The sequence below is a fragment of the Dipodomys merriami genome, unplaced genomic scaffold (assembly GCF_024711535.1).
Source record: "Dipodomys merriami isolate MVZ:Mamm:240054 unplaced genomic scaffold, mDipMer1.0.p SCAF_48, whole genome shotgun sequence".
Classification (NCBI taxonomy): domain Eukaryota; kingdom Metazoa; phylum Chordata; class Mammalia; order Rodentia; family Heteromyidae; genus Dipodomys; species Dipodomys merriami.
The window spans coordinates 5,450,140-5,477,508 of record NW_027206046.1 but is presented as its reverse complement, the minus strand read 5'-3'; the positions used below and the strand labels follow the sequence as shown (position 1 = coordinate 5,477,508).

The 27,369-nt window shown below is 36.1% G+C and overlaps 1 protein-coding gene across 4 annotated transcripts in view; it reads right to left on the bottom strand.

The window, feature by feature from the left end:
• Positions 1-27,369, bottom strand: part of Vps13c (vacuolar protein sorting 13 homolog C) — a 147,548-nt gene that overhangs the window by 57,473 nt on the left and 62,706 nt on the right. For all 4 annotated transcript variants that reach the window (XM_069995258.1, XM_069995260.1, XM_069995261.1 and 1 more), the window contains 18 exons: positions 26,812-26,928; positions 25,631-25,734; positions 25,266-25,433; positions 24,215-24,519; positions 22,226-22,373; positions 20,995-21,103; positions 20,160-20,293; positions 19,025-19,181; positions 17,748-17,827; positions 16,848-16,907; positions 15,777-15,939; positions 13,756-13,872; positions 11,710-11,813; positions 11,125-11,292; positions 8,996-9,300; positions 7,765-7,912; positions 3,886-4,036; positions 1,304-1,413 (listed from right to left, as the gene is read on the bottom strand). In XM_069995258.1, coding sequence (XP_069851359.1) covers positions 1,304-1,413; positions 3,886-4,036; positions 7,765-7,912; positions 8,996-9,300; positions 11,125-11,292; positions 11,710-11,813; positions 13,756-13,872; positions 15,777-15,939; positions 16,848-16,907; positions 17,748-17,827; positions 19,025-19,181; positions 20,160-20,293; positions 20,995-21,103; positions 22,226-22,373; positions 24,215-24,519; positions 25,266-25,433; positions 25,631-25,734; positions 26,812-26,928 — 2,648 coding nt within the window. The remainder of the gene's footprint in view (positions 1-1,303; positions 1,414-3,885; positions 4,037-7,764; positions 7,913-8,995; positions 9,301-11,124; positions 11,293-11,709; positions 11,814-13,755; positions 13,873-15,776; positions 15,940-16,847; positions 16,908-17,747; positions 17,828-19,024; positions 19,182-20,159; positions 20,294-20,994; positions 21,104-22,225; positions 22,374-24,214; positions 24,520-25,265; positions 25,434-25,630; positions 25,735-26,811; positions 26,929-27,369) is intronic.

Sequence of the window (27,369 nt, the reverse complement as noted above, 5' to 3'; positions counted from 1 at the left end):
GATGCATATATTCAACAATGATTAATGTATAAAAAGTAATCTGATATGTAGTTTGATGCAAATAAGATAATCAGTAAACACTTAAGTGTTTCCTAATACAGTTACTGATATACACCATTTAGAGCCAATGAATGTTGTTATTGTTGTTCTGTAAGGAAAAGCTCACATACTCAACAGAATAGGAAGCTGAAAGTAGTTTCATGAGACTCATTAAAGACACTGAACTTTCCTTCTGGGAAACCATTAGATGATGAAATAGTGAAACTGATTATTTAATCTAATTATTCACTAATCTTAGCAAAATAAATAGTGTATTTAACTGTTTCTTGTCTGTAAGGTTATTTTCTGATGTTTTTGTGAAGAATAAACATTAGAAACTTGGGCAGTCCATCACACAATGGCAGATATTAGCAAAAGGCTCAATAGTATCAATGTAGGAATATTCTAATTTTTAAGAAAGCAAAATATAAATTTGCATATAAAATAAACATTAATATACATACTACTTGCAAATAAATTATATGACATGTAGTATGAATATTAACATGGAATGACAAAAATATTAGAAAACATTATATTAAAAAATAGCATTCCAAAATACCACTGACACATTATTTAGCTCTATATTCATCAATATGGTAATAAACCTTTTATTTTCAATTCTTTATCTGGGTATTCTTCATATAAATGTAACATTTATTCAATAGAAACCTAATTCATGCTTATATACCATGGATTATCATGCATTTAAAAATCATCATCTAGGGGCTGGGAAGGTGGCTCAGTGGTAGAGTGCTTGCCTTGCATGTACGAGGCCCTGGGTTCAATTCCTCAGCACCATATAAGCAGAAAAAGCTGGAAGTGGTTCTGTGGCTCAAGTGGTAGAGCACTATCCTTGAGCTGAAGAGCTGAGGGACAGTGACCAGGCCCAGAGTTCAGACCCCACAACCAACCAAAAAAACCAAAAAACCATCTGAAGCTCCAAAGCCACCATTCAATTATTCCTTTTAAATAGTTATAGTTACCAGCATAATAAGCTGAACATATAATCAGTCACACACATATAAAATTTCTCTATTAGCAATAAATTAAAATGTGTTTTGGTGCTAAGGTTACTTGAAAAAAAATCCTAAATAATTTTGTTAACATAGTAAGATCAGAAAACCACAATTGGAACCACGTACATTTTGCAAAACAAATAGAAATTTGTAGATCTATGAAAATTTTAAATAAATATTTACATCAAAAAGTACCAACTAAAACTGTTAAGGATTTATGTTTAGTTACAGAAATTTCTACATACCTGATTGATATCATTGTTGTAAAGGATGACAGAAAGGGATTCAAAATGAAAGTCAAATTGAAGAGTGACGTTCTGGTCCACCGAGGGCTCAGAGTTTGTCATATCTTGTTCTGATGTTTCAAACATGAACATAAAAATCACAAAGCTAAAAGTAGGCAAATTATTTTATGTATATTTTAAGCTGGAACAATAATTACTCTGAATTGTTATCATGTCTTCTATATTTTAAAATAAATCATATTATCACACAACAAAAGTGGTAATGATTACAGATATTTATTATAGGGCAAACTGGAAGAGTAAGAGACAGTTAAAAAAGAGGTCTTACAGACAATATCAAGACAACTTCTTAAAAATTTCCTCTGAAGCTAGTTTAGACTTGAGTAGCTAGTAATCCTAGCTAAGGATCAAGGTTCAAAGCCAGCCCAGGCCAGAAAATCCATGAGACTGTTATCTCCAATGAACTACCAAAACAAAAAGCTAAAAATGAAGCTGTGGTTTAAGTGGTAGTGCACTAATCTTGAGCTAAAAAAGCTCAGAGACAGTGCCTGGGCCCTTAGTTCAAGCCCTAGGCCTACAACCCACCCCACCCCCACCCCCAAAAAAAGTTCTTCTGAAATAAGACTGATTATTATAGTTTATAAGTATCAAGGAATTTTATTTAAATCGTTCTCAAGGAATTGTGGAACTAAGGCACAAAAACATCATACACATTGTTTTACAATAAAAGATCTTCTGATGTACTTCCCATTAGTTTTAATTAACTTTTATACAATTTATCAACTTTATAAGAATAAAAGTCAATATAGGAAAGTCAGAGATCAAATATGATAGATGGAGGAAAGCCTTTGGAATTGTGAGGTAAAAGGGACTTCAAAATAGGAGTCTTTTCTCTCAAGAAAAGGCAAGAGACAAAATAATCATGCTATCACTCTTACAAAGGAATTGTATAATCCTCTGGGAGATTACCTCTACTTTGTGGCTAATCTATAGAAAACTCTTGTCTTCTAAATTAGTTTAAAAAAAAAAGCCTACATAATCTTAACCATGTAGAGCTTCTCCAACTTGGAAAACCTTAAATTTATTTTTCTACTTTTTCTTTTTTCTTTTTTGTCGGTCATGGGGCTTGAACTCTGGGCCTGGGTGTTGACCCTCAGCTCTTCAGCTCAAGGCTAGTGCTCTACCACTTAAGCCACAGCACCACTTCTGGTTTTCTGAGTGGTTTATTGAAGAGTCTCATGGTCTTTCCTGTCCGGGCTGGCTTCAAACTGCGATCCTCAGATCTCAGCCACTGAGTAGCCAGGATTACAGGCGTGAGGCAACTGGCGCCTGGCCCTTTCTCTACTTTTTCTAAAAATAATTTATATTCTAATCCTCATCATGGTAGCTCACATCTAATCTCAAATTTACCAAAATGTAACAATGGACATATAGTGACACAAATCTGATCACAGCTGATCAGATTATGTCTCTGCCCAGTGCCAGTCTGACTTTTAATAGCCTAGATATCTAGCATTTGTATACATGGCAGCACGAGGCCTAACCTAAAAGATGGTGACATGGTCAAGCTTATGCGACCTCCACTTCTATACTTACCAGAAACCTTACCATATACATGATGGCAGTCATTTCTTCATGTAATTTTAAAACAGATCTGGCCTAATTACAGGAACAATAGTCTAGCCACTGACAGTTTTACCAATTGAGCTGGTGGTCTGAGATTATAAATTTAGCCTCGGACCAGTTATTCTAAAGACAAGGGCCATTTTACCTCTTATTAGTCATAAGTCTAATAAGCTACCTTCTAATTAAACATCTGCTATTCATATAAATGACAATACAAAACCAGATATGGTGTTACACAGCTATAATCCAATACTTGGGAATATGAGGTATAAGGATTTTAAGTTTGAGAAGAGGCTTTTTGAGACCATGTCTCAAAAAAATAAAGAAAAAAATTTTAAAAAAGAAGTGAAATTACATTTTATGTATTAAGAAGACGAACCTTATGTTTCAGAAAAATTATCATTTAACAAAGGCTGAATTTAAAAGGTTCAGTTCTCTAAAACATTTCAGTTTTAATCATGTGAAAAACTCCCTGATGTACTCACTACCACATTCTCTGACAAAGCTAGGTAAATAAAGTTGTTAGTATGAAAAGCACACCTTCTTTTCTCATGGCTTAATCATCATGCCCCAGTCTTTTTCTCTCTGAACTGAATTATTTTAGATCTTAACATCCTGTTTGTGCTTTCTTTTTCTCTCAAACAAAACCACTTAGCGCATGGGGAATTCAGCAAATTCAGCTTTCACAAGTCAAGGGTAAACATGCATCGTTTGGCAAGAACAAATGATCATCCCCATGTCCTGGACATGTCCCTGTGCCAGTTCCAAAAGGCAACCACAACTCCAGCCCTATTCCCAGTCCCAGCTCCAGTTGAATATACACAGTAAACAGTATATTATTGAGGCTTTTCATACCACATTATGCTGGACTAAAGAAAAGTAAATATAAATATGACACTGACATATAAACATAAAAAATTTTAACAATTAACACAAAAACCTTCATCAGTTTCTACCTTTGAGACAGTCAGGTCCACTGGGAATATCTCTTCTCACTCTTACAGCCTCCTGTGCAGATTGTGTAGGACTTGTCTGTGAAGAAGCCTCTCCAAGATTTTCCAGCAAAATTTTCATTAAAACTGATAAGTCATCTTCACTGAGAGCAACCTAGAAACAGCCAGTGACATTAACATTAAGTAATAAAGGCCCTAAATATCGTAATTATGTCTTCATTTATAGTTTCTTCAATTAACTGGGTTTTTTTCTTCTTAATGGTGGTTTTTCTGGTTTTTGAACTCAGGGCCCTGTATTTGTTATGCAGGTGTTCTACCACTGAGCCATGCTTTTAGCCCTTTGCGCTGACTATTTTGGAGCTGAGGTCTCCCTTCCTGTCCTGGACAAAGACCTGTCCATTTCAGCCTTTCCATCAGAGCTGGGATGACAAGTGGAATGCATCACACCAAACTCATATTTTTCTGCCCAGGCTGGGCTCAAACCACAGTCCTCCTTAGCATTCCAAGTAGCTAGGATTATGAGTATGTGCTACTTTGGCCCAGCTCATTTATTGTTTTTGTGAGGGCTGGGGGGTGGAAGATGGGTGAATGAGGGAAGAACAAGCAATGGGGGCCATAAATGTCAGTTATGAGTCATTTTTTTTCTTGTGTGTGAACAAACTTTGCCTCCATCCACAGCCCAGTTTCTGCCTCTGGGATCTAAGCACTCTTCCTGCCATCCTGTTTCTGGACCTGAGCTTCACTCCTCTCTCTGTCCCAACTCCATCCTGCATCTGTTCTTGCCCAGCACCAGCTTCTCCTACTTTACTTTCTTCCAAACTCAATGGGGAAAAAGTACTGTTCAGAGTCTGGTCTCTACCCATAGGTAAAAAGATATTGCTCTTTCCCTCTATTCTCACTAAATTTGTGTGTGGTTATACATAAGACATTTGTTTAAGTTACCCAAAAATAACATGTCATAGAATAAATAGTAACAAATGCATCTACAGTGTATTTTTTAAGCCAATACACATATTAGGATGGCAGTATTTTGTCCATATTTTGCCTTTATAAGAGGCTATGTATAATAAAAAGGTAAAAGTTTGAGTCAGGCAGATCAGTATCTGCTCTACTACTTTCAAGCTGTGCTGTGGCCCAAGTGTCTCAGCTTCTTCAATTCAAGCCCTTTTTTAGCTTTAAAATAGAAATTATAGTGCTTTCTCAGAAGGCTTCAGATCAGCATGAAGCAACTGCAACAAATACAGCTAGAATCAGCACTTTATCTGATTTATAAGTCTCTTATCTTTGTCTTTAGTAAATTTCCCCTATAGACCTAGTTGCCCAAAAACTTGTTGTAAGCACTTGTACATAAATTCACAGAAACATGCATGCATGTACCTTCTCCAATGAATGCCATAACCTGTGTCCTCCAAATTAGGTCCCTATAGTCAGGGAAATCTAATCCCGTTTAAATGAAAGTAAGGAAATAGTTTGCACAAGAGAACAGTCAGACACTTCTTGTCTCAACCCCTAGTCCTCAGATAACAGATGTACATTAACTCCTTAGCATTTCCTTGGAGATCCATTACCATTTGTGATAGGTGAACAGCAGCAAACAGCAGCACCTCTAGTTTGATGTGGAAGAAAAACAGCAACTCTATCATATATTACCCTTCAGTAAGACTAAAGGACAATTTTGAAAGATGACCCCACAGTTCTTTAAGAATTGCCAAACTGATCTGGAAACAGCTTATAGGTGTCATCTGCCCTGACATTTCTTAGTTCTAGCTTTGATGTAGCCTATGACCAGAAACAGAGTGCTTAAAGAGACCTACATCACTGATAAATAAGGCAGAACAAACAAGTATGCTGTCAAAGAAACGATAGCAGCCAGGAAATGGTGGCTCACACCTGTACTCCTAACTATTCAGGAGGCTGAGATATTAGGATCAGAGTTCAAAGCCAGCCAGTGAAGAAAAGTCCATGAGACTGTATCTCCAACAAACTACTCAGAAAAGCCAGAAGTGGTACTGTGGCTCAAGTGGTAAAGTATTAGCCTTGAGTACAAAGAGGCTCAGGAACAGCACCAATGCCCTAAGCCCATGACCAGTAAAGAAGAAGGAGAAGGAGAAGAAGGAGAAGGAGAAGAAGAAGGAGGAGGAGGAGGAGGAGGGTGGCGAAGGCGAAGGCGAAGACAAAAAGAAATGATGCCAACACTGTTATAATCCTCCCCTGCTTGCTTACCATTCAGTGCTCTCATACTTCTACGTTGTTATAATGCCTTCACATCTTTCCCTTTAAAGAGCTGATTCCATATCCCTTCTTTCATCTTCAGATACTATCCTAATTTTATAATTACTATGAATACTTTCCATTTCTTATTGCCCTGTGTGTGAGTGTAGCAGTGCCTAGCTTGTGGTAAAATTTCATATAATATGCAATTATACTTATCACGTTGCAATGTATTTGGTGTGAGGGGAGTGCTGGTCATGGGACTGGAACTTAGGGCCTGGGCACTGTCCTGGGGCTTTTTGGTTCAAAGCTAGCACTCTTTGAGCCACAGCTCTACTCCTGGTTTTTAGATGATTAACCAGAGATATGATTCTCATGGCTTTTTCTGCCTGGACTGGCTTTGAACATTGATCCTCAGATCTCAGCCTACTGAGTAGCTAGGATTACAAACATAAGCCACCAGCCTCCAGCTGCAATTTACATTTTATGTTCAAGACAGATTCCTGTGCTTTTCTTTATGTACTTTACAATGTCCATGTATGGATCTATCATTTTATCCTCATTCTCTTCAGACCGACATTTAGTTTTAATTCTGCTTTGTAATTACACAATTACTGAAAAGGACAAATATTAGTCCCCTTTGCAGGAAAGAAAGAGAGAAGATAATCCAGGCTCTGGCAGCTCTAATCCTAGCTACTCAGGGGGCTGAGATCTGAGGATCATGGTTTGAAACCAGCCCAGGCAGAAAAGTCTCTATGAGACTCTTATCTCCAAATAACCACTGAAAAGCCAGACATGGAGCTATGGCTCAAACAGTATCCAGATCCTGAAATCAAGCCCTGTGACCAATGGAGGGGGACAGAGAGAGAAAGGGAGAGAGGGAGAGAGAGGGAGAAAAAGGAGAGAGAGGGGGGAGGGAGGGAAGGAAGAAGGGAGGGAGGGAGGGGGAAAGAGAGAGAGAGAGAGAGAGAGAGAGAGAGAGAGAGAGAGAGAGAGGAGGCATCTGTATAACTCTAGAACTAAGATGATGCCATGGATACCCTGAACAGACATAATTTGATAATTCCTTCTTATATAACACCCAATATCTTTCATTTCCACAGCAAGCTTTGATTTTAATTTCTTTCCTAGTAGAATTTTGTTCTTCTGAATCTTCCCATTTTAGAACAAAACCAGCTCTAAAATGATCACAAATAAATTTCAAAAGTAAAACTAAGCAACTCAATTGCTATTTCTTTAGTCTCTCCTTCGTAACCCAATCTTGCTGTTTGGCATCAACAGCTACACACACACACACACACACACACACACACAGAGACACAGACACAGACACAGACACACAGACACACAGACACACAGACACACACACACACACACACACACACACACACACACACACACTTCCTACATTCCAAGACTACCAGTCTCACCCTCTCCAGTGAGCTGATACATAGCCTTCTGATTACATCATCATAAGCACTGCTACCCTTACATGCTTCACAAGTTAGTATCAAATTAAAATGAAAAATAAAGGCAGTATGGGAAACAAGAGCTTCTTCACATGCAGTTAACAAAACTTCCTTTTTTACTATATTATATCATCAGAACTGCATTCTGATGAAAGTGAAAGCTTACCTTATAAATTTCATGCACTTAATAACAAACACACACCTGCATAGGTTTTAGTTTTCCTGTTATCTCCATCCCTGGAAGTTGCATATACCATGTTGCTGATAAATTTCGTTGAATGGACAAAAGCATGTTGACTGGCTTTAAAATTTCAATGTCAGGCTGTGACAAGTCATTCTGCAAAATAGTTCTGAATGAAAAACAAGAAATTATTATATATCTATATAACTTTCATTTTAAAATGAGGACTATGATATTGTCTAAGTTTTCTAAACACAACAGTTGTTATCACAATTCTTTTAAAAAATTTTTCTTTTCACAAATAAATTCAAATCAGGATAAATTTCATAGGCAGATGCATATAAAACATAGTCTATTATACAGGATTTTTATATGATTTCAAAGTCTGGCATAAAGTCCGACTACTGTATTATTTACTATCTTGCACTAAGATGGTTTGACGTGGAAACAGAAATGGAACAATGTCATATAAATACCAATCTTTCTAAAGCTGGAGAATAAGAAAATTATTGTATACCTAATCGTTCACATCTTATCTCTCCAAAGTCAAGAAGGCAAAACGTATCAAATTTTAAAAAGTTAAATAAATATGTAGCAATGGTCAATTCTAGCTTGGTTTGCAAACAACCATTTGCACAACCAAATATTCACTCTTGCCATTCAATAAAGCCAACATTTTACATTTGAATGTCAGATTCTTCTAGATACCTCACTGAAAATTCCCAAATGTGACAAATTTTGAGAATGAGGTACCTTAAATTTAATTATAATTTAGAAAGTTTTCTTCCACCAACGGAAAGGAATTAAGTGTGTTGGAAGTTTAAAAAGATATAAATGAGAATTAAATAAATTTAGTATTATGGAGTAAACTACTGTTTTATTGAAATGCAGTCTACATTGGTCAGGATGGTGTCAAGATTATGACCTTAGGTGACTGTCTCATCTCAGCTTTCTAAGCAGCTTAGACTATAGGCAGAGACCACCATGCCTGGATAGTAAATTTTAAGTTTCTTAAGTGAATGGAAAAAGAATCATACTGTAAACTGAGTAAGACAGAATTCAGATTCTGGATTCTGGATCTAGAATCCAGCACACTACCATAATCACTGACTAAAAAAATAAAGTCAATGGTCAATGTTTCACAATTAGAATAAATAAATAGTAAGAATTAACAGAAGATTTGATCCTGGGAAAAAATTCTAAAAAAATCCTATTTCTAATAAATAAGCACAATTAGATTGCATGTCTATACCTGGATAGCTTTAACTGCGTGAGTTGAATATTCATTTTGTCAATGACTGGGGGAAGAGAATAATCCTCTATAGGAACCAAGTTAAAGTTATTTGCAACTCTGATTAAACCCAGATCTGCTATAACAGCATTAGCTGACACTGAAGACTGAGGAATGATAATCACAGGTGCTTTCAAATGAATGTCCATCAAGAGACGGGAACTCTTCTGAGCCAAGTCCTTCATGCTAGAAGCAGCTCTTTCTGCAGCCTGGGCTGTGGCTGCACTCAAAGCTTCTTTGGCAGCTTGGAAATTGTTGAGGAAGTTCTGTTGGAAGAGATTGATAGTCAAAGCACTACCCAAACAGAGGATTGATTTTCAAAAGGAAAAATGTCAAAAAGTATTTACTATAAAAAGAAAAGCTGCTGGGCGCCGGTGGCTCATGCCTATAATCCTAGCTACTCAGGAGGCTGACATCTGAGGATGGCAGTTCAAAGCCAGCCCAAGCAAGAAAGTCCATGAGACTCTTATCTCCAATTAACCACCAGAAAAAACAAAAGTGGTGCTGTGGCTCATGTGGCAGTGCTAGCCTTGAGCTGAAGAGGTCAGGGACAGTGCCCAGGCCCAGAGTTCAAGTCCTACTACCAACAAGAAAAAAAAGGAAGGAAGGAAGGAAGGAAGGGAGGAAGGGAGGGAGGGAGGGAGGGAGGGAGGGAGGGAGGGAGGGAGGGAAAAAAGATACTAGGTAATAAAGAAATATTTTTATGACTGTATATGTGAACAAAAGTAAAGTCTGAAACAATATACTCTGAGCTAACAATAGCTATCCCTAAGAAGCTCTTCAACTTTCATTTATAATTTTCATAATTGTTTAATTTTTATGACAAGTTTTAACAGCTCTTTTTATACCTTATTTATCAGTAAACATTGGTCATTTAAAAAAGGGATGGAGAAAAACACTTTCTCTAATGTGAACTCCAATGTGAGCCTCAGGTCACAGTAACAAAGTTCACTTAGCAATGAAGTTTCTAGCAGCTTATTACTGAAGATTTACTTTCTTAAATGTACCAGGAACAAATAAAGATAATTGTCCATGATCCTGAAATCATTAACAAGACTCAAGACTTCTCTATTTATGGTAGGATGTATTTATCCCAATTTCAACTAAAAACAGCATTGTTCCCTTTAATAAAGCAATGATTATTCTCAGAATATTCTTAATGTTCAACCATTAGTAATACAAAAATCATTTCATCTCTTTCCCCTCCCCTCCCCCAAATTTCTTCCTAGGAAAGTGTTTAATAATGGTACAGTGAGAAATTTGTGACTAGTAAAGCTTTGGTTAGCACCGCCACCCCCCCCCCAAGAGGCACAGGCAAATTTGTATTTAACCCATGACACTTACATTGTCACAGTAAAAGAATTTCAACCTTTCTGACCACAAACATTTCTGACCATAAACAAAAGCTTTAAGTTTCAATCTACGTACTTCAATGATCTGATGTTCTTTCTTAAAACATTCTTTTAACTAAATACCCTTAGGAGCATTATAAGGAACATGTAACACTAAAACACCCTGAATTAAAAAGCACTTTTAAAGTTACCTACGAAAATGTTAGAAAATGATAGTGAGTACATTTTAAAAATTATTGAAAACTAATTTGTTCAACCATCTTTTTAAAAAAATTCCTTAACTCTAAACATTCTATTCAGCATTTTGGTGTTTATCACAGTCCTATGTTACAATTTGGATCTTAAATGTCCCCTTCGGTGACACCACTGATGGCAGTGGAGCTTTTAGCGTGGGGCCCAGAAGAAGTGAAAATCACAGGTAGCATGTTGTTGATGGGAATGCTGGAACCTTTGCTCCCAGGAAATCATAGGTAAGCAGCTGTACTCCTCTACTACATGCCCTCGGGCATGATATGCTGCCTCAACACAGCCCAAGAAGCAACCACGAGACTGACTATGGATTAAAATGTGCAAAACCAAGAGTCAAAAGAAATCTTTCCTCCTTTCTTTTGAATTATTTATCTCAATGATCAAAGACTAGCATACCCTATTTGTGATCATTTTGACTATTTAGGACAGGTGTAGAGACAAAACACTTAGGTGTCAATGATAAATAAATACACATAAAAACAAACTTACCAAAAGAGACATGAAGAATTTATGCACATAAACAATCTGAATACAACCCACTTTGAGGCTAAGCTTGCCATCCACTTTAGACATATCAGCATAGGCCTTGCCTTCTGTAGCATTGGGATAGAGAGTCATCTGGAATCTGAAAACTTCATCTCCCAAAATAGAGACAGCCTACAAATATGAGATAACCAGTCATTGCATCAAAGAGCTTTGGGGTCCTACTACTGAATCATAAATTGTTTCCTTATCACAGAAACCTAAATATATGCAAAAACAACATATAAATTAAGCCTTAAGTATTATTAAAGACATTTTACTTGAAAACAACTTTTTCCCATTTTTATAAAGATCACTTTATTAGTGGAAGTATCTATCCATCACCAACCTGTTCAAAAGTAGCATTAACTGTCATCCTTCCTACTCATATAAAATGTTCAACAAGTGAAAGATGAGTACACACACACACACACACACACACACACACACAAACACACACACACACACACACACGTATACAAAACAAATGATAATGGAATCTCAAATCCTAAGGAAAAAGACACTTCAAAAACAGAAATGTATTTTCATCACCTTTTTGTGAATAGACAGCAAGTCAGCATTCTTAACTATGATATTCTGAAGTCTAGCAAACATATCCGTCTGCTTTGACTTCACAGAAACAGAGGCATTCATTCCTATGGGAGAAACAAAATGAATAAACTTTTCATTTCATGTGACTTAAGTTCAATAATAAGTACCAATATGGACACACAATTCACTAAGAAACAAACTACCAACAGAATCAACTTCCAGGTATAAGGGCACCAAAAAAAGTTGTATACACATCTCATAAATAAAAGCTGTAGAAATTATAAAATAATTACCCCAGTTTCAAAAAGAAATAATGACATTTTTCTAAAAACAATACCCTATGTATATGACCAGATCAGAAATGATTTACCTGAGAAGATTTAATATTTTTAAAAACCATCACACTAACATGTATTATTATTAAAACTGTTGCTCCATTTTTTGAGAAATTATTTCTATAATAAACTATCTAGATTATATTCTTTTGAAATATGTCACGCTTTTCTTTCCCCTTTCCCCCATTGAAATATGTCATTCTTATCATTTCTAAAGTCACAGTGGTCTCTAAAGCTGCTCCTGCTTACAGAATGCCTGCAGCTAAGACCCTGTAATGAGCCCAAACCATTACTAGGTCACATGAAACATACACAGTATTTGTTGGTGGTGCTGACTTTGTACCCTTTTAAAACACTATGTGCCAGGTATAAATGTAAATGCTTAAATCAACTTACTCCTCACAACAATCCATGATAATTATTACTATCTCCATTTCACGGGCTGGGGGACTAAGGCATACAAAGGTTACTTTGGTCATAGCCACTATTAGTCAGGGTTTGAACCTTTGCAGGCTCTCCTAATCACCCTATAATAAAACATGCTGCTTCATCCTTATATCAAGCTGATGATTGAAAAGGCTTATGAAATGTCTCTTAGAAACTCATTTTCTTGCGATCTATATGCACAAATGCAAGGGAAACAAGAGTAAAGACACTTTTTAACTCTGAGATGGTACTATGATATTCATTCCTCACTTTGAAGTTTCTTGCATTATTCTGACAATGCAATCGCAGAATTACCAGCCAGAGGCTTCATAAAGGCAAGAAGCATATGGCAAGCCCTCAAGCTCCAGCAGGAGGCAGAGACTGCAATAGGACTTAGGTTTACAAGAAGTCTGAGATAATCTTGTTTCTCTCCTGTTAAACCTCAATTCAGCTCACATACATGAAGAAACTGGAGGACAGGACCTATGTTAGTAGTCAGATGGGGACTAAAGGCCTGCTTGCCTTTAGAATTCACAAAACCCTGCACAAGTCACCACCCCTCTCTGGGTTTCAGATTTCTCATCTGCCAAGTGGAGGAATGGTGAGCCAGGGTGATGACTTCATAGGAGGCAATGAGATCCAAGAGATGAAAGGAAGGTGCAGAAACTCAGTAGGATCTGGCCACAGGGTGAGTCAGGACAGCACCAATGGCAAACAGACACTCTCCTAAGGTATAATCTAATTTTTTTCTCCTCTCCTTTCCTCCACCTCTCCTACAGTGCTAACGTGTGAACTCAGGACCCAGTGCATGCTCTATTATTTAAACTGTCATGAGCATATTTTGCTTCTAGCTGTTTGGTAGTTTGTTTTGGCCCCCAAAGTCTGAAGCTTTTGCATAGAGGCCAACTTCAGGCTGTATTCATGTTACCTATATTTCCCATACAGATAAGATTATACACATGAACCATCCACCCAACTTGTTGGTTGAGACAGTGTCTTGCTACCTCTTTGCCCAGGCTGGCCTTCCTATTTCAACCTCAAAATAGCAGGGATCGTAAGTATGAGCCATCTTGCCCAGGCCATATTCTGTAATTTTTAAAGATATAAGGAATGTCTCATCAGTAATGAATCATAACAAATTTATTTCTACTATTCCAAAATATTTTTTACAAAGCTTGCCAGAGCTTTCCAATAAGATGACTCCTAAGAAATTCATCATGTCATTTTTCCTGCATGTTTACATAAATACAAAAATAAAGATCTACACCAAAGAATCACTACTTACCATGTACTTTAATATCTGCTATGTTGCACTTCTGGTCACAAACAAAGACATTAAATGCATTTAATTCAGCTGTGACCTTTAAATCAAGTATATCCTCTTTAGAAACGGTGCTAGATGCTGAAAAGTAACAGAACCTTTATGGTTACCAAAGTGCAAACATGATACAATACAGAAATCATCTTAAATTCACTCAGTAAATACTGTGAGGAACCAAAAAGGTCTATATCATAAATATGAATTGTAGATCATTGTTTAAATTTCAGTCAGACAAACACTAGCAAATTTCCCTTTACATTAAGAATAATGACAAGTATTCATATATCTTGATGTACTACTTATTACATAGAAATTTTCCTATATACATTTTTTTCCTCTGGAAAAAAACACTCTTAACTAGAATTATTGAATCTTATTGGCTCCAAATTTTTATTCTGAAAACTTTGTCATATATTAGATCAAGGAATAATGAATAAAACATTGAAATGTTGATGTTCATTTATTAAAATTTACTATGGTCATGATTCTTACATGAAATTTAACTATAGAACTAATTTTATTTCACAAGAGTACATGGTATAGGTCCATAAATCATTCTAAAATAAGTTCAGTAAAAAGAAGGGAACATAAAGGGCTAAGTTTAAAAAGACACAAAAGTATGTGTGTCACAACTGCAATAGAAAAATGGACTCTATTAATCTACTTATTAATAAATCCTTACTAATAAATCTAGGAAATCTTTTCCTACAAAGCCATCTTACCTACCAGAAACATACCACATTCCTATAAAAGTGCAAGAGCACTTGCATCATTAGTTCTTAATCCTCAATATGATGACCAGTTGTTTTCCATGAATCTAATTAGCATAAGCAAGCCATAAAGACCAATAATACAGCAAAATCAGAAGAATGTTTCTTCAGTTTAACATTAATTTAGTTTAGTGTGCATTTCAACATTGCTATTTTATTTTTTAACTCTATTATGTATATATTTTTTAAAGTATTTGAAAGGATACGATCTCTAAAGATCTTAATTGCCGAGCACACTGAAGACAAAGTAAGTCTTTTAGTCTGCCTTGTAACAAAATAATCGCTCTGTTCCATGGTTTCAAAAAATCAGATCCTATGTCTGATATAATAATACAGTAATTTTACACTTAAGACATTAGTAATACACATATAATGAAAGATAGTAATCATCTGAAAATTAAATTACTAGACATTAGATATTTGCGATATTTAATTACAAAGAAAAACAACTGAGTATCTGGCTAATAAACAGGCTTATAATAAGCATGCTCATTGTTCACTCAGGATGTCTGTTATCCACTACAGAAGCACAAGTCATGTATGTCAGATGACCGTGTGCCAAACCTGTGTGTGATCCTAACACAGATTTGGTAAGAAACCTTTGAGTGTGCCACTTCTATGAGATCTCTTCACCAGAGCTCACACAGCACTCAAACCTGTTGAGCTCAGGACTGAGTTATTATGTATGACTGACTATCCATATTTTAATTTCCTCACTTTTACTGGCCTCAAGACTACAAAAAATGTGAATGTAAAGTATATACAACTTTTACTTCATATAAAAGCTACACAGGCTGTAATCATAGCTACTCAGAAGGCTGAAGTCTGAGGATCAAGATTGGAAGCCAGTTCAGGCAGGAAAGTCTGTAAGACTCTTGTCTCCAATTAATCACAGAAAAATCTGAAAGTGGTATTGTGGCTCAAGTGGTAGAGCACTAGCCTTGAGCAAAAGAAACTCAGGGACAGCACCCAAGACCAGAATTCAAGCCCCAGGATCAGAAAAAAAAAAAAAAAAGCTACAGAGTAAAGCTGAATATAAATGCATGAGTAATAAATATCAAACAATATTGTTAAAGTAAGTTGATAAATTTTGTTTTCTCTTGAAACTAACCTACTCTGTCAGACCAGATGTAACATCAAAGTCCTAAGTATTTATCTTACATTATTATCTTACTATAGGAGAGAAAGTATTAGCTGTGACTCAACCACTAGTACCAGCTTTGATGGCAATAGTTCTGGACTCTCCCATGAGTGGTTTCAGCTCAGACTCCTTCTCAGAAGAAAAAGATTCAGAGGATGGAACAGCAGATGACAAAAAATCCATAAGAGAAAGTAAAGCTTCCAAATGAAGCACTAAGTCTAAGGATGAAAATGACACCTGTAACAATGAACAAATTAGAAAGGAAGGTTTCAGTAATGTAACCTCTTTTTTTTAAGATCCAATATGTACAACTAGCACAAGAATAATTCAACTGGGAGATCTCTAAACATTTCAAGAATTGCTACTACAATTTTAATCCCTATAATTACTATTACAATATCAGTCTTACCAATCAATAAACCAATACTCTGCCCACTCCCATGGTATACTCATAGTTCTAACCTACCATTCTAGCAAGACTTGATGAGTTTCAACCAAAGACACAGGAAATATTTTAGTTGCACTATGCATGCTCAAATGTGCAGAGAAATGTTTTAACCTTGTCCTTAGACCCATTCTAACCCTAAAACTCATATACAAACAAGTGAATCAACACCACATCAAATAACCATGGTGGATTAAAATAAACAAAACCCCTCTAAAAGTATCTGATTTTCAGTCAGGTACTGGTGGTTCACACTTATAATTCTAGCTATTCAGGAGGCTGAGATCTAAGGATTGAGGTTCAAAAATAGCCTGCACACACACACACACACACACACACACACACACACACACACACACACACACACACACACACACACACACACACACACACACACACACACACACACACACACACACACACACACACACACACACGCGAGCACGCGCAAGTGCAGGTGTGTGTGTGTGTTGCTTATTCAACAAGTAACAAGTTTGTTTAGATGTAAGAAGCAATCTTTTCAGAAATCAGTATTTATAAAAACTTTATTTAAATTCTATATCATCTTGCTTTATTAACAAAACTAATTATTAGCCACCTTTATTTGGACTTTAAACCTATAGGTTACAGTTGAAAATGGCTATGATGCTATATTTAGTCATTAACAACTCACCCTTGTAGTGAATTATAAAAGACTTACCTTAAGTCTCTGTTTGGTATTGTCATGAATCGTCTTAAATTCTGGTCCATCACTGTCTGCCTATAAATAGTGGATAATTACACCACTAGGTTACAAACAATAATGATTCATGCATAAAAAATACGTATTTTTAGCAGGGCGTTGGTGGCTCATGCCACAGGAGGCTGAGACCTGAGGATCATGGTTCAAAGCCAGCCTGGGCAGGAAAGTCCATGAGACTCTTATCTCCAATAAACCACTAGAAAACCGAAGTGGTGCTATGGCTCAAGCGGTAGAGCACTTGCCTTGAGCTGAAGAGCTGAGGCATAGCGCCCAAGCCCAGAGTTCAAGCCCCACGACCAATAAAAAACAAACACACAAAGAAAGAAACAAACGTATTTTTCACTTTTCAACATGCTATTAAAACAGTATAAGAATATTTCTTACAGGCAAGAACAATCTATCCAAGAATCTAACCACATTCTACAGATGTAAAAACTCAAGTTGCTTTTCCTAATCCATATTTGGATTAGGTAGACCAATCTAAAAGGGAGGGAAAACAAACTACTATATCCAGATTACAACACACTTTGCTTCACAATGCAGCAGTACTTCACATTACTCCCCTTGAATGATGAAGTTCAATCACCATAATCAACCAATTTAGGGGACAAACTTAATACTGAGCATGCCTACAATCCTGCTACATGAGATAGAAGCTTCGGGTCAACCCTGAACAAAGATGGGGAGAAAAGTTTCTGGGAAGAAACTCAAATGATAGATTACTGGTTTACCATACACAAGACCCTGAATTCTAACCCCAGTATCATCAAAAAGTAAATAAAATTGAATGAATGAATGAATAATAATTAATATATTTAGCTTCATATATTCAAATATTAAAGAAGTCAGACAAGGTACCTTGGTGAGCAACATTTTCAGAAGGGGTTCATTGGTCACATTAGAGGAGTTGACAATATGGATAGGCTCTCCTTTAGAGTCTAGAAGAAAAAACAAGGTTGATGTGCCAGTCTCTTTAACATTGTCAACATATTTTAAAACAGGACCCAGCCATTTATACAAATGTATATCAAAATTCAAAAAATGGTATGCTAAAATGGATGACTTATACCAAATGTAACTTATACTTCTAAAAGCCTGACTTCAAAAAAAGAAATTCCATAATACTTAAAAAAAAAACAGCACCAGTCAATTACAAGTCTTATAGTATTTTCCATTACTGATTTTCATGTGAGCAAATCATACTGTATTAAAGAACAAAGCTACAAAATATATAAGCAGTATTATGTATTTTCAGTATTCTCTATACAGATGTCCTCAAGAAAAATCCACAGGGTTCCTATGAACTATGAATTCCCAGAACAACTTTAAAGTAGACTAGCCACAGTGTGGAGTGACTCTAAAGGGTCTAGAGGTAGCCTCTACAATGTAGTACCTGTTGTGGAAGAAAGTAATGAGACCAGATAGTGATGTTAAAAGTCTTCCTTCTATATACTGCTGGATTGATTTTCACTATGTATTAATTTAAATGAAAGAGAAGTTTAAAAACAATGTTGCTTTTAAATAAAGGTAAGTAAAAAGGTAGGATACCTAGTTAATTAACTTATATTTTCGAAAGTAATCCCTGAGCTCTGTACTTAGGTTCTGCTTTCCTAAAATACCTGTGCTCACTGCATAGTTATAATTAAAAGATTTCTTTTATATGTACTGAAGTGTTACATACAGGTATTTAAGATAAATAAGTAATTAATTTCTTAGACATATTCTGTTAAACAAGTTAATAAACTTTTTTTTTTTTTTTTTGTCAACCATGAGGCCTGAACTTGGGTCAGGGCCTGGGCTCTGTCGCTGAGTTCCTTTTTGCACTAGGCTAGCACTCTACCACTTTGAGCCATAGCTCCACTTCCAGTTTGTGAGAGCTTAACTGGAGATAAGAGTGTCATAGGAACGTTTTGCCCAGGCCAGCTTCAAACTGTGATTCCCAGATCTCAGCCCCCTGAGTAGCTAGGATTACAGGCATGAGCCACCAGGGCCCAGACAAGTTAATAAACTTTTAAACATCAAATTCCTTTGTAACTATAATAAAGTTAATCTAAATGGTTATGACACAGAATGTGAATATTGGTAAGAAGCACCAATCTGGCTAATGAACACATAGGATGAAGCTATGCACTTACCAGTGAAGTCAAAGCACCGCATACTAACTTGTTTTAGATAGGCTTCAGCAGTCATGTCATAAGTTCTTCCTCTAGCTTCCATTCCAAGCTGGAGGATATTTAGTTCATATATAGGCCGTCCCTTCTTTTCTGCTGATTTCATCAGAGTAACTACAACCTAGAAGAAAAACCAACATTACACAAATTATTTCACTAAAACCCCAATGATACATCAAGAATCAAAGAACCCAAAGATTCATATAACAAAGTTATTTCCATTGTGCCTGAAAATTGCCTAGAGTTTATTTGGACATACACATGTTCAGACTTTCAAATAATCACTATTTTCTAGTAATTTTTAAAAGCGAAGTACCAATTAAGTAGTCTTACTTAATTCCCAGAAGTCCTAGTCTAATAGACAGCTTTTCCACCTGAAAGTCTGTGAGACCAATAGCTAATTTTTATTCAAGTCCTCAGACAAAGTTTCTCAACTGTAGCACTACTGCCATTTTAAACTGATAAAAATAAATCAATAAACAGTTCTATTTCTCAGAAGGTGTCCCTGGGTTTTGTGGCTGGATTGTAAGTGCTCCTGATTGAGGACTGTCCTGTGCTCTACAGGGCATGCATTAGTACAATTGCCTCTACCACCAATTGCTAGTAGCAGCCTCCCTGCATTTAGTGACACCCAAAACTGTTTTCAGACAATGTCAAATACCACATGGCAGGTACCAATTTTTCCTTCTCCAATCTGACCACTGTCCTAAGGGATAGGAACAATCATAATACATATTACGAGTAACATTACAAGGGTGATACAGGTTTTATATTTTTATATACTGATTAAATATTTTGTCAGGAAAATGATTTATCAATGTTTCCATTATCATAGTTAAAAAAATCTTTAGTCACTGATACAAAATAGAAAAACTTAGGTTTAATATTTAAGATATTAATTTCAGAGCATTAAACAAAGAGAATCCATTTGTTTAAGTCTGTTATTTTTGGCTCAGAAACAAAGCACAACTTCTACGCCATTACTTAATGAGGAAGGGTTCCACAGATCCCAGTATCCACTATGCTTAGTCTCATATACTGACACGTAGATATCAATAATTCTAAATATCCATAATTTATTTATAAGAATAAACATTACCTCTTTAACCTCAAAATTCAGTAGTATGTTAACGATGTCTACAGATCTGATTTCTCCTACTATAGGTGTTGGAGAGTCTTCTGAAGCAAACATGTCTCGTGACACGGAGACTTCACAGGGCTCTTTAACTTCACCTAAAGAAATTTAAAAGAAGTGCATCCACTGCTACTCACATAGTTCTTTCATACATGCTTACTGAGGGCATGAAGGAGTACTTAAAACCTGGTGACAGTACTAAAATTGCACAAATCTATGGTATTTCTGGCCTTTACAAAACTCATGCTTTAACATGAGAGGCACAGACATTTAAAACACAAACAAAATAAGCAGGCCATGTACATTAAGTGAGAAAATAAAATGCACCAAAAGATGCATGACAAGTTTATAAGGAGGTAAACAAAAAATTAGCCAAGTAAGGTTGAGGAGCCTCCACCCTGCCATCCATGCATGCAGAAATCAGGGAGGATCTCACTTCAAGACTAGCTTCGTCAAAAAATTAGTTTAGCAAGACCCCATCTCAGCAAATTAACTGTCATAGTAATACCTGCCTGTAATCCCACCTACATGGGAAGTCACAAGTAGGAGGCTTTTAGTCCAAGATTTGCCCTAAGCAAAAAAATTCAAGGTTCTATATGAAAAAGAACTAAAAGCAAAAAGACCTGGAAGTGTGGCTCAAGTGGTAGATTAATTGCCTACCAAGCACAAGGTCCTAAGTCTAATTCCCAATATGGCAAAACAAAACCAAAAGAAAAATATACAAACGAGCAAAAACTGTCTATCTACTAAATGGTGTAACTAGACACATGTAGTGTGCCATCTACTGTCAGTCTCTTACCTGTCTCTTGTAGTCTTGGTTTCATCTTATCTAAGTCTTCAGTAACCTCACCAATATTTTCTGCTAGTATTCTAAATAAAAGATTAATATCTTCTTGATTTAGGCAAACCTATAAAATAGCATGTAAAAACATTTCATTTTAAAATTAAACAAATTTTTAAAAAATCTGTTTAAAACAATTTTAATACAGTAACAAAACAGAGCAATCCTAACATTCATTGAAAATTTATATAATTGCTGTGTACTCAGTATTCCACTACTTACTTCAGGTCAACATTTATTTTTAAGGATAAGAAAATGTTCTGGGACAAGCAGAAAAGGTCAGATAAGATGACGTTAAGCGAAATGAACCCCAAGATAGGGACACAAGTGGTTTTTTGCTTTCTTGCTATTGTTTCTAACGTATTTATAAGGTACCATGTGATTTTTTGGTTGCTTTGTATGTCCCTCCCCCATGGTATAACCCCTGTTTTCACTGTTTTGATGTTGGTATGATTTGGGGAGGGGAAGGGAAAAAAAAAACAAATTGTTTAAATAGGGATACAGTTTGACTCATTGCAACAATGAGATGTACAAGAAGCTATGTTGAAAACAAACTTTACAATTTAGGCTGGAGGTGGGGAGTGTATTTGAGGAGGTGGGAAGGAAGGGACAGTAGGGGAAAAACAAAGGAGGAGCCAACAATGCTGAATAAGAAATGTATTCTTTACCTTGCTCATGTAACTGTAACCCCCTCTGTACAATATTTTCACAATAAAAACTTATTTAAAAAGAAAAAGAAAATGTTTACAGGAAAACAATGATTATCTTCACAAATTTAATTATGACAAAAGAAATGATTTCTTTGAAAAGTGACAGCTCTGAAGATGCATACATTTTGCTTTTCAAACATGATTCCAGAGACATAAAGAGGCCGTCATAATATTAAAAAGTGTGCTTTTCTCTCAGTGGTATAATTATCTTACGGGTACTTAGATATTCTTTAATGTGAATACATGCATAAATACTATATAGTATGTTATGTTCTATTTAAAGATCTGCCAGTGTGCATATACATCAAATTTGAAAGTTAAGTAACGCTTAAATTACTAAAAAGAATAATGACCTTTGTTGGACAACATCTCACTGAAATTGTTCTTATACCATTCAGTAAAATAGCCTCCATTTATAATACTTAGAAAATCTTCAGGGTTTAAAAATTCAGTTAATTTTCCTTCATTCATGTACTTACATTCATTGAATCAAGATGTCCTTTAATTTCCAAAACAGGTACCTTGTGGTACCAGTGTGCAGCTAGATTGCGATTTACACAAAACTGCAAGTTAATTGGCTGCAAGAGCTGAACATCAAGGTGGGACCCGCTTGCCTGTATCACTGTCCTAGTGAAAACATAAAACAACAAGTATGCACAATTACAGGGGAAAGTCAATGCATATTAAAAAAGAAAAAAAAACAGTTCTTTGCTACTCTTATTGTCACACTGGTCATATTCACTGCATCTTGGCTGCATCAAGAAACCATGTGGAATGACTGAACTAAATTGTCTAGGTTTGTGAAAGAACACATTGCAGTGTTCCCACAAGGATAAAACTCACCAAAGAGGGATTCTTCATGATGTACCCCCCCAAAATGAAACACACAAAGATTATTAATTGGTACTATGACTGAGAATCAATGGTAAGGAAAATATTATCAAAGTGAATGCCAGCAGCAGTTCAAGGTTTTTAATAAAGTGTTTCTCCAGAATTACTTTACTGATCTGGCTTATAGTCCTTTCATTTTTATCCTACATAATTATATCTCATTTGATACAACAGAAAATGATGCTTAATTATACATTTTTCTAATTTGGAGAGGGGAAGGGAAATAAAAAATGCTGAAACAAGGATACAGGTTGACCCATTGTAACAAAGAGATGTACAAGACACTATGTTGAAAATGAACTTTACAACTTGGGTGGGGGAGAGAAGTTAGGGGAAGAAGGAATGGTAGGAGAAAAACAAAGGTGGAAGAAACAATGCTCGATAGGAAATGTACTCATTATCCTACTCATGTAACTGTAACCCCTCTGTACAGTATTATTACAATAAAAATATATATGGGAAAAAAAGAAAATGATGCATAAATCTTTCTGTTTCTTCATGTCCCATATCATGTGAGCACTGAGGACACAATGTTACTTACAGTGATGTTCCTACCAAAATATGTCTAAGCTCAACTGAACCATGAGGGGTCACTCTGAAACTGATAGTTGTTCTGTAGAACAACCAGACTATGCTCTCCAAACCACCATCATCAGGACAGGTACAGAGAGGCTGAAGAACTACCCCAAGGTAAGTGTCTATTAGTACAGAATCTCCTTAGGAGCAGTCAATCTAAACAAATGCCAAGTGTAATGGAGAAAATTACTAGAATGGACACATCTGGGACAACATAAACAATGACTATGTACTAGATAGCATACCAATACTAAACTTTCAGAATTTCACATTTACATCATAGATAATATAAGAGTATGAATTTAGAAGATGCATGCTAAAGTATTGAGAGGTGAAATATCAAAGATGACTACTGTTAAACAATCAAGCAAAAATGTTTAAAATAACATATATGGAGGGCTAGGAATATGGCTTAGTGGTAGAGTGCAGGCCCAGCATGCATGAAGCCCTGGGTTCAATTCCTCAGTACTACATACAAAGAAAAAGCTGGGAGTAGTGCTGTGGCTCAAGTGGTAGAGGGCTAGGCTTGAGCACAATGAGGCTTAGGGACAAAGCCCAGGCCCTGAGTTCAAGCCCTAGGCCTGGACAAAAATGAAAATAATAATAATAATAATATATGGATTGAATAAAGCAAATACAGTTGGGTATCATTGTGCTCTTCTATAATCCCAGCCCTTAGGAGAATAAAGCATGAGGATCACAAATTTGAGACCATCCTAAGCAACATAAGAAGTTCTAGGATATGAGACTCATCCCCAAAAAAGTATTATAAAAAGGCAAAGTGATTTCATATGAAGGATGCATATATGAAGGTCAATCTACATGAAAGACTGCAGAACTATTTCTGTAATTTTTCTGTAATTTGAAATTTCCCAAAATGAAACATTCATACAATTATTAACAGTCCTGTATAACAGAAGTATACTGAGTATAAATTTCAATGGTCATAAAAGTTCATGGTAAAAAGGAATACTTAAATCCACGGTGTAGAATTAACATACCTCGAAAGCTTAAGTTTTGTGAGCTGTACATCCATTCTATCAATTACTGGAGGATTTAAAGAGTCTTCACCAGACACCAGACTGAACTGGTTTTGAACTCGGATTAGTCCAAGATCTACCACCACAGCGTTGTTTGAAAGAGAAGACTGTGGAATGATGATCACTGGTGCTTTCAAATCAATATTTACAGAGACACGGAAACTCCTCTGTGTGAGGTCCCTCACACTGGTGGCAGCCTTCTCTGCAGCCTGTGCAGTGGCAGCACTCAGAGCCTCTTTGGCTGTCTGGAAATTGTTCAGGAAGTTCTGAGGTCACACAAAGAGTAAAAGGAAAAATTTAAGTAGAAACAGGCACATCAGTAACACCAACTTCTTTTTACACACCTGTTAACATTTCCAACTTCTTTTTATGTACCTGCTAACCTTTTCAACCTGAACTTGTAGTTTAGCCTCCTTGTTCTAGTGTCAGAAAGCAATTACTGATAATCTGTCCATATTTATGAGCTACGTGGCAAGTGTTAATGTCATACTGCTAAAGATCAGAGCAGAGGGGAAAAAAATTTCAATGATTCTGGTACACAAGAATTTGGGCTCAATATAATCTAGCAAAAATAATTTCAGTCCTAGACAAAAATCAATAAATGCGTTGGGCGCTGGTGGTTCACACCTGTAATCTTAGCTACTCAGGAGACTGAGATATGAGAATCGAGGTTCAAAACCAGCCCAAGCAGGAAAAGTCCATGAGACTCTCATCTCCAATTAACCACCAGAAACCTGTAAGTGGAGCTGTGGCTCAAGTGGTAGAGGGCTCGCCTTGAGGTGAAGAGCTGAGGGGCAGTGACTAGGCCCAGAGTTCAAGCCCCACAACCAACCAAAAAAAAAAAATCACTAAATGATTCAGATTTCAACTGAATCAGTCAAAAATTCAGTCAAAAATTTACTATATACAATCAAAATAATCCCTATCTAAAAACAAAGTTTATGACATTTGCAATCATGTTTATTGGACTTATTTGCTTCAAAGTTGAAAAATCAATATATAGGGATTTTACCAAAAGAGAAGTAAGGAATTTATGAAGATAGATGATCTGAATACAGCCAACATTCAACGACACCACACCATCCACTTTGGACATGTCAGTGTAGGAATCTCCTGCAGTGGCATCTGGATACAAATCCAAGTTAAAGCGAAAAACTTCATTTCCCACTATTGATACAGCCTGAAAGACAGAGATTTGAATGTCCTCTATTCAATGTAATGAGTCCCATTTAGAAACAAAGGGTTATATTTTTCATCTGATAGAACAAATACTTTATTGACATGTATTTAAATAATCTTTTAAAACTGAATATACCTTAAAAATAGAATCTCATGCAATCACCCAAAGGTATTTACTATCTATATGCTATTACCTACTTTTTTATGAACTGTCTTTGGATCAACATCTGTGACAATAATATTTTCCAGTCTGGCAAAAAGTGATTGCTTCCTTGACTGAAGAGAAAGGGAGGAATTGAGGCCTGGAAAAAGAATGCATCATTATGATTTCTGTAGCTTCAGCATACATAACCAATTTCTTCCTATTACTTTGTTGTTTTTAATTTAGCAATGTCTAATTCCCACCTGATAAATAAGTTATGATATCAGGTAGTTTCAGTTTTGTTAAATCCAAACTATAAACTTATTTAAAATAATTTTCTGGGGCTGGGAAGGTGGCTCAGTGGTAGAGCGCTTGCCTTGCATGCCTGAGGCCCTGGGTTCGATTCCCCAGCACCACATAAGCAAAAAAAAGAAAAAAGCCGCAAGTGGCACTGTGGCTCAAGTGGTAGAGCGCTAGCCTTGAGCTGAAGAGCTGAGGGACAGCGCCCAGGCCCAGGTTCAGGCCCCATGACTGACCCAAAAAAAATAATAATAATTTTCTGAATCTTCAGTCCTCTTGCAAAAAGAATGTCTAGTGCAAAAAGATGAGTAGGTATAAAAAAAATAAATCCTGTAGCATATAATCAGTCATTTTATATGGAGGCAACAAAGACCAAATTCAGATTAGCAGTTTGGAAAGGACCAAGAAAAACAGAAAACTAGCTTTCTAGTTTCTCACAAAACTTCATTGATCCTATTATTTACCATATTATAATAAGCTAATAAAAATAAGGGCCAGAAAGAAGCTCAGATGTGTTTTAGCAGCTTTTCCCTAGAAGAACATAATGGGCTCATGAGTTTTCTTCTTCAGCTTTCACGTTCAGCTTTCAGGGCTGAGGATGCATCTAAATGCTAGGGAGCTTGCCTAGAATGCACAAGATTCAATCCCTGGCATAAAGATAAACAGAATATTCAGCTGTACAATTACATATTGAGAATGTATAAATATAAGAAATGAAATATATAGTTAAGCCCCAGTGAGAGTCAAGTGAATATGCTTGAATAAGGTCTATGAATATGTAGGCCTTCTCCTGAACTCTAAACCAACAGTTCTCTCAGCCCATCAAGTGTTCCATACCAACTGCCAGCTGTTTTCACAGCATAGAACCCTCTATTTGTATATTTTCTAGCATTTAAAAAACAAACTTATTTAACAAATTTTAAATGCTGTGAGTTACCTTGTATCTTGATTTCAGCAATATTAATCTTCTCATCACAAACAGTGACACAGAAAGCATTCAACTTGGCAAACAATCTAAAGCCAATAATGTCACTATCTTGAGAGGATACCATCACTAAAAATAAAACAAAGAATTCTATCACAGTAGATTCTCTGAAGGCTTCTTCCCAATGTAAGTGAACCCCAATTTGATTGTGTATATATACAAATTCTTGAATTCTTAGACTTCAAATACTTCTTTTGCTTTTTATATCCTAGGGTCCATTTTAATTGTTTCTTAACTGATGTTGCTTTTGTATTTTAAAGGAAAAAACGAAATAAGGTACAGATGCTGAAATTCAAAGATGTTAAATAATGTGCTACTTAAACATAGTTTAAGTAGCAGTCATAATATGAACAGTTATTTCTAATGTAAACAGTTCTTTTTGAGCTTTTGGGACAATTAGATGCTTCCTATCCTTGAACCCCTGTAATGTGGGTCTTCATTTCCTCAAAGATTAACCCCCATCAGAGCCCCTGCAGAAGTCTGAGAGGAGAGGAAGAGCTCGATACAAAT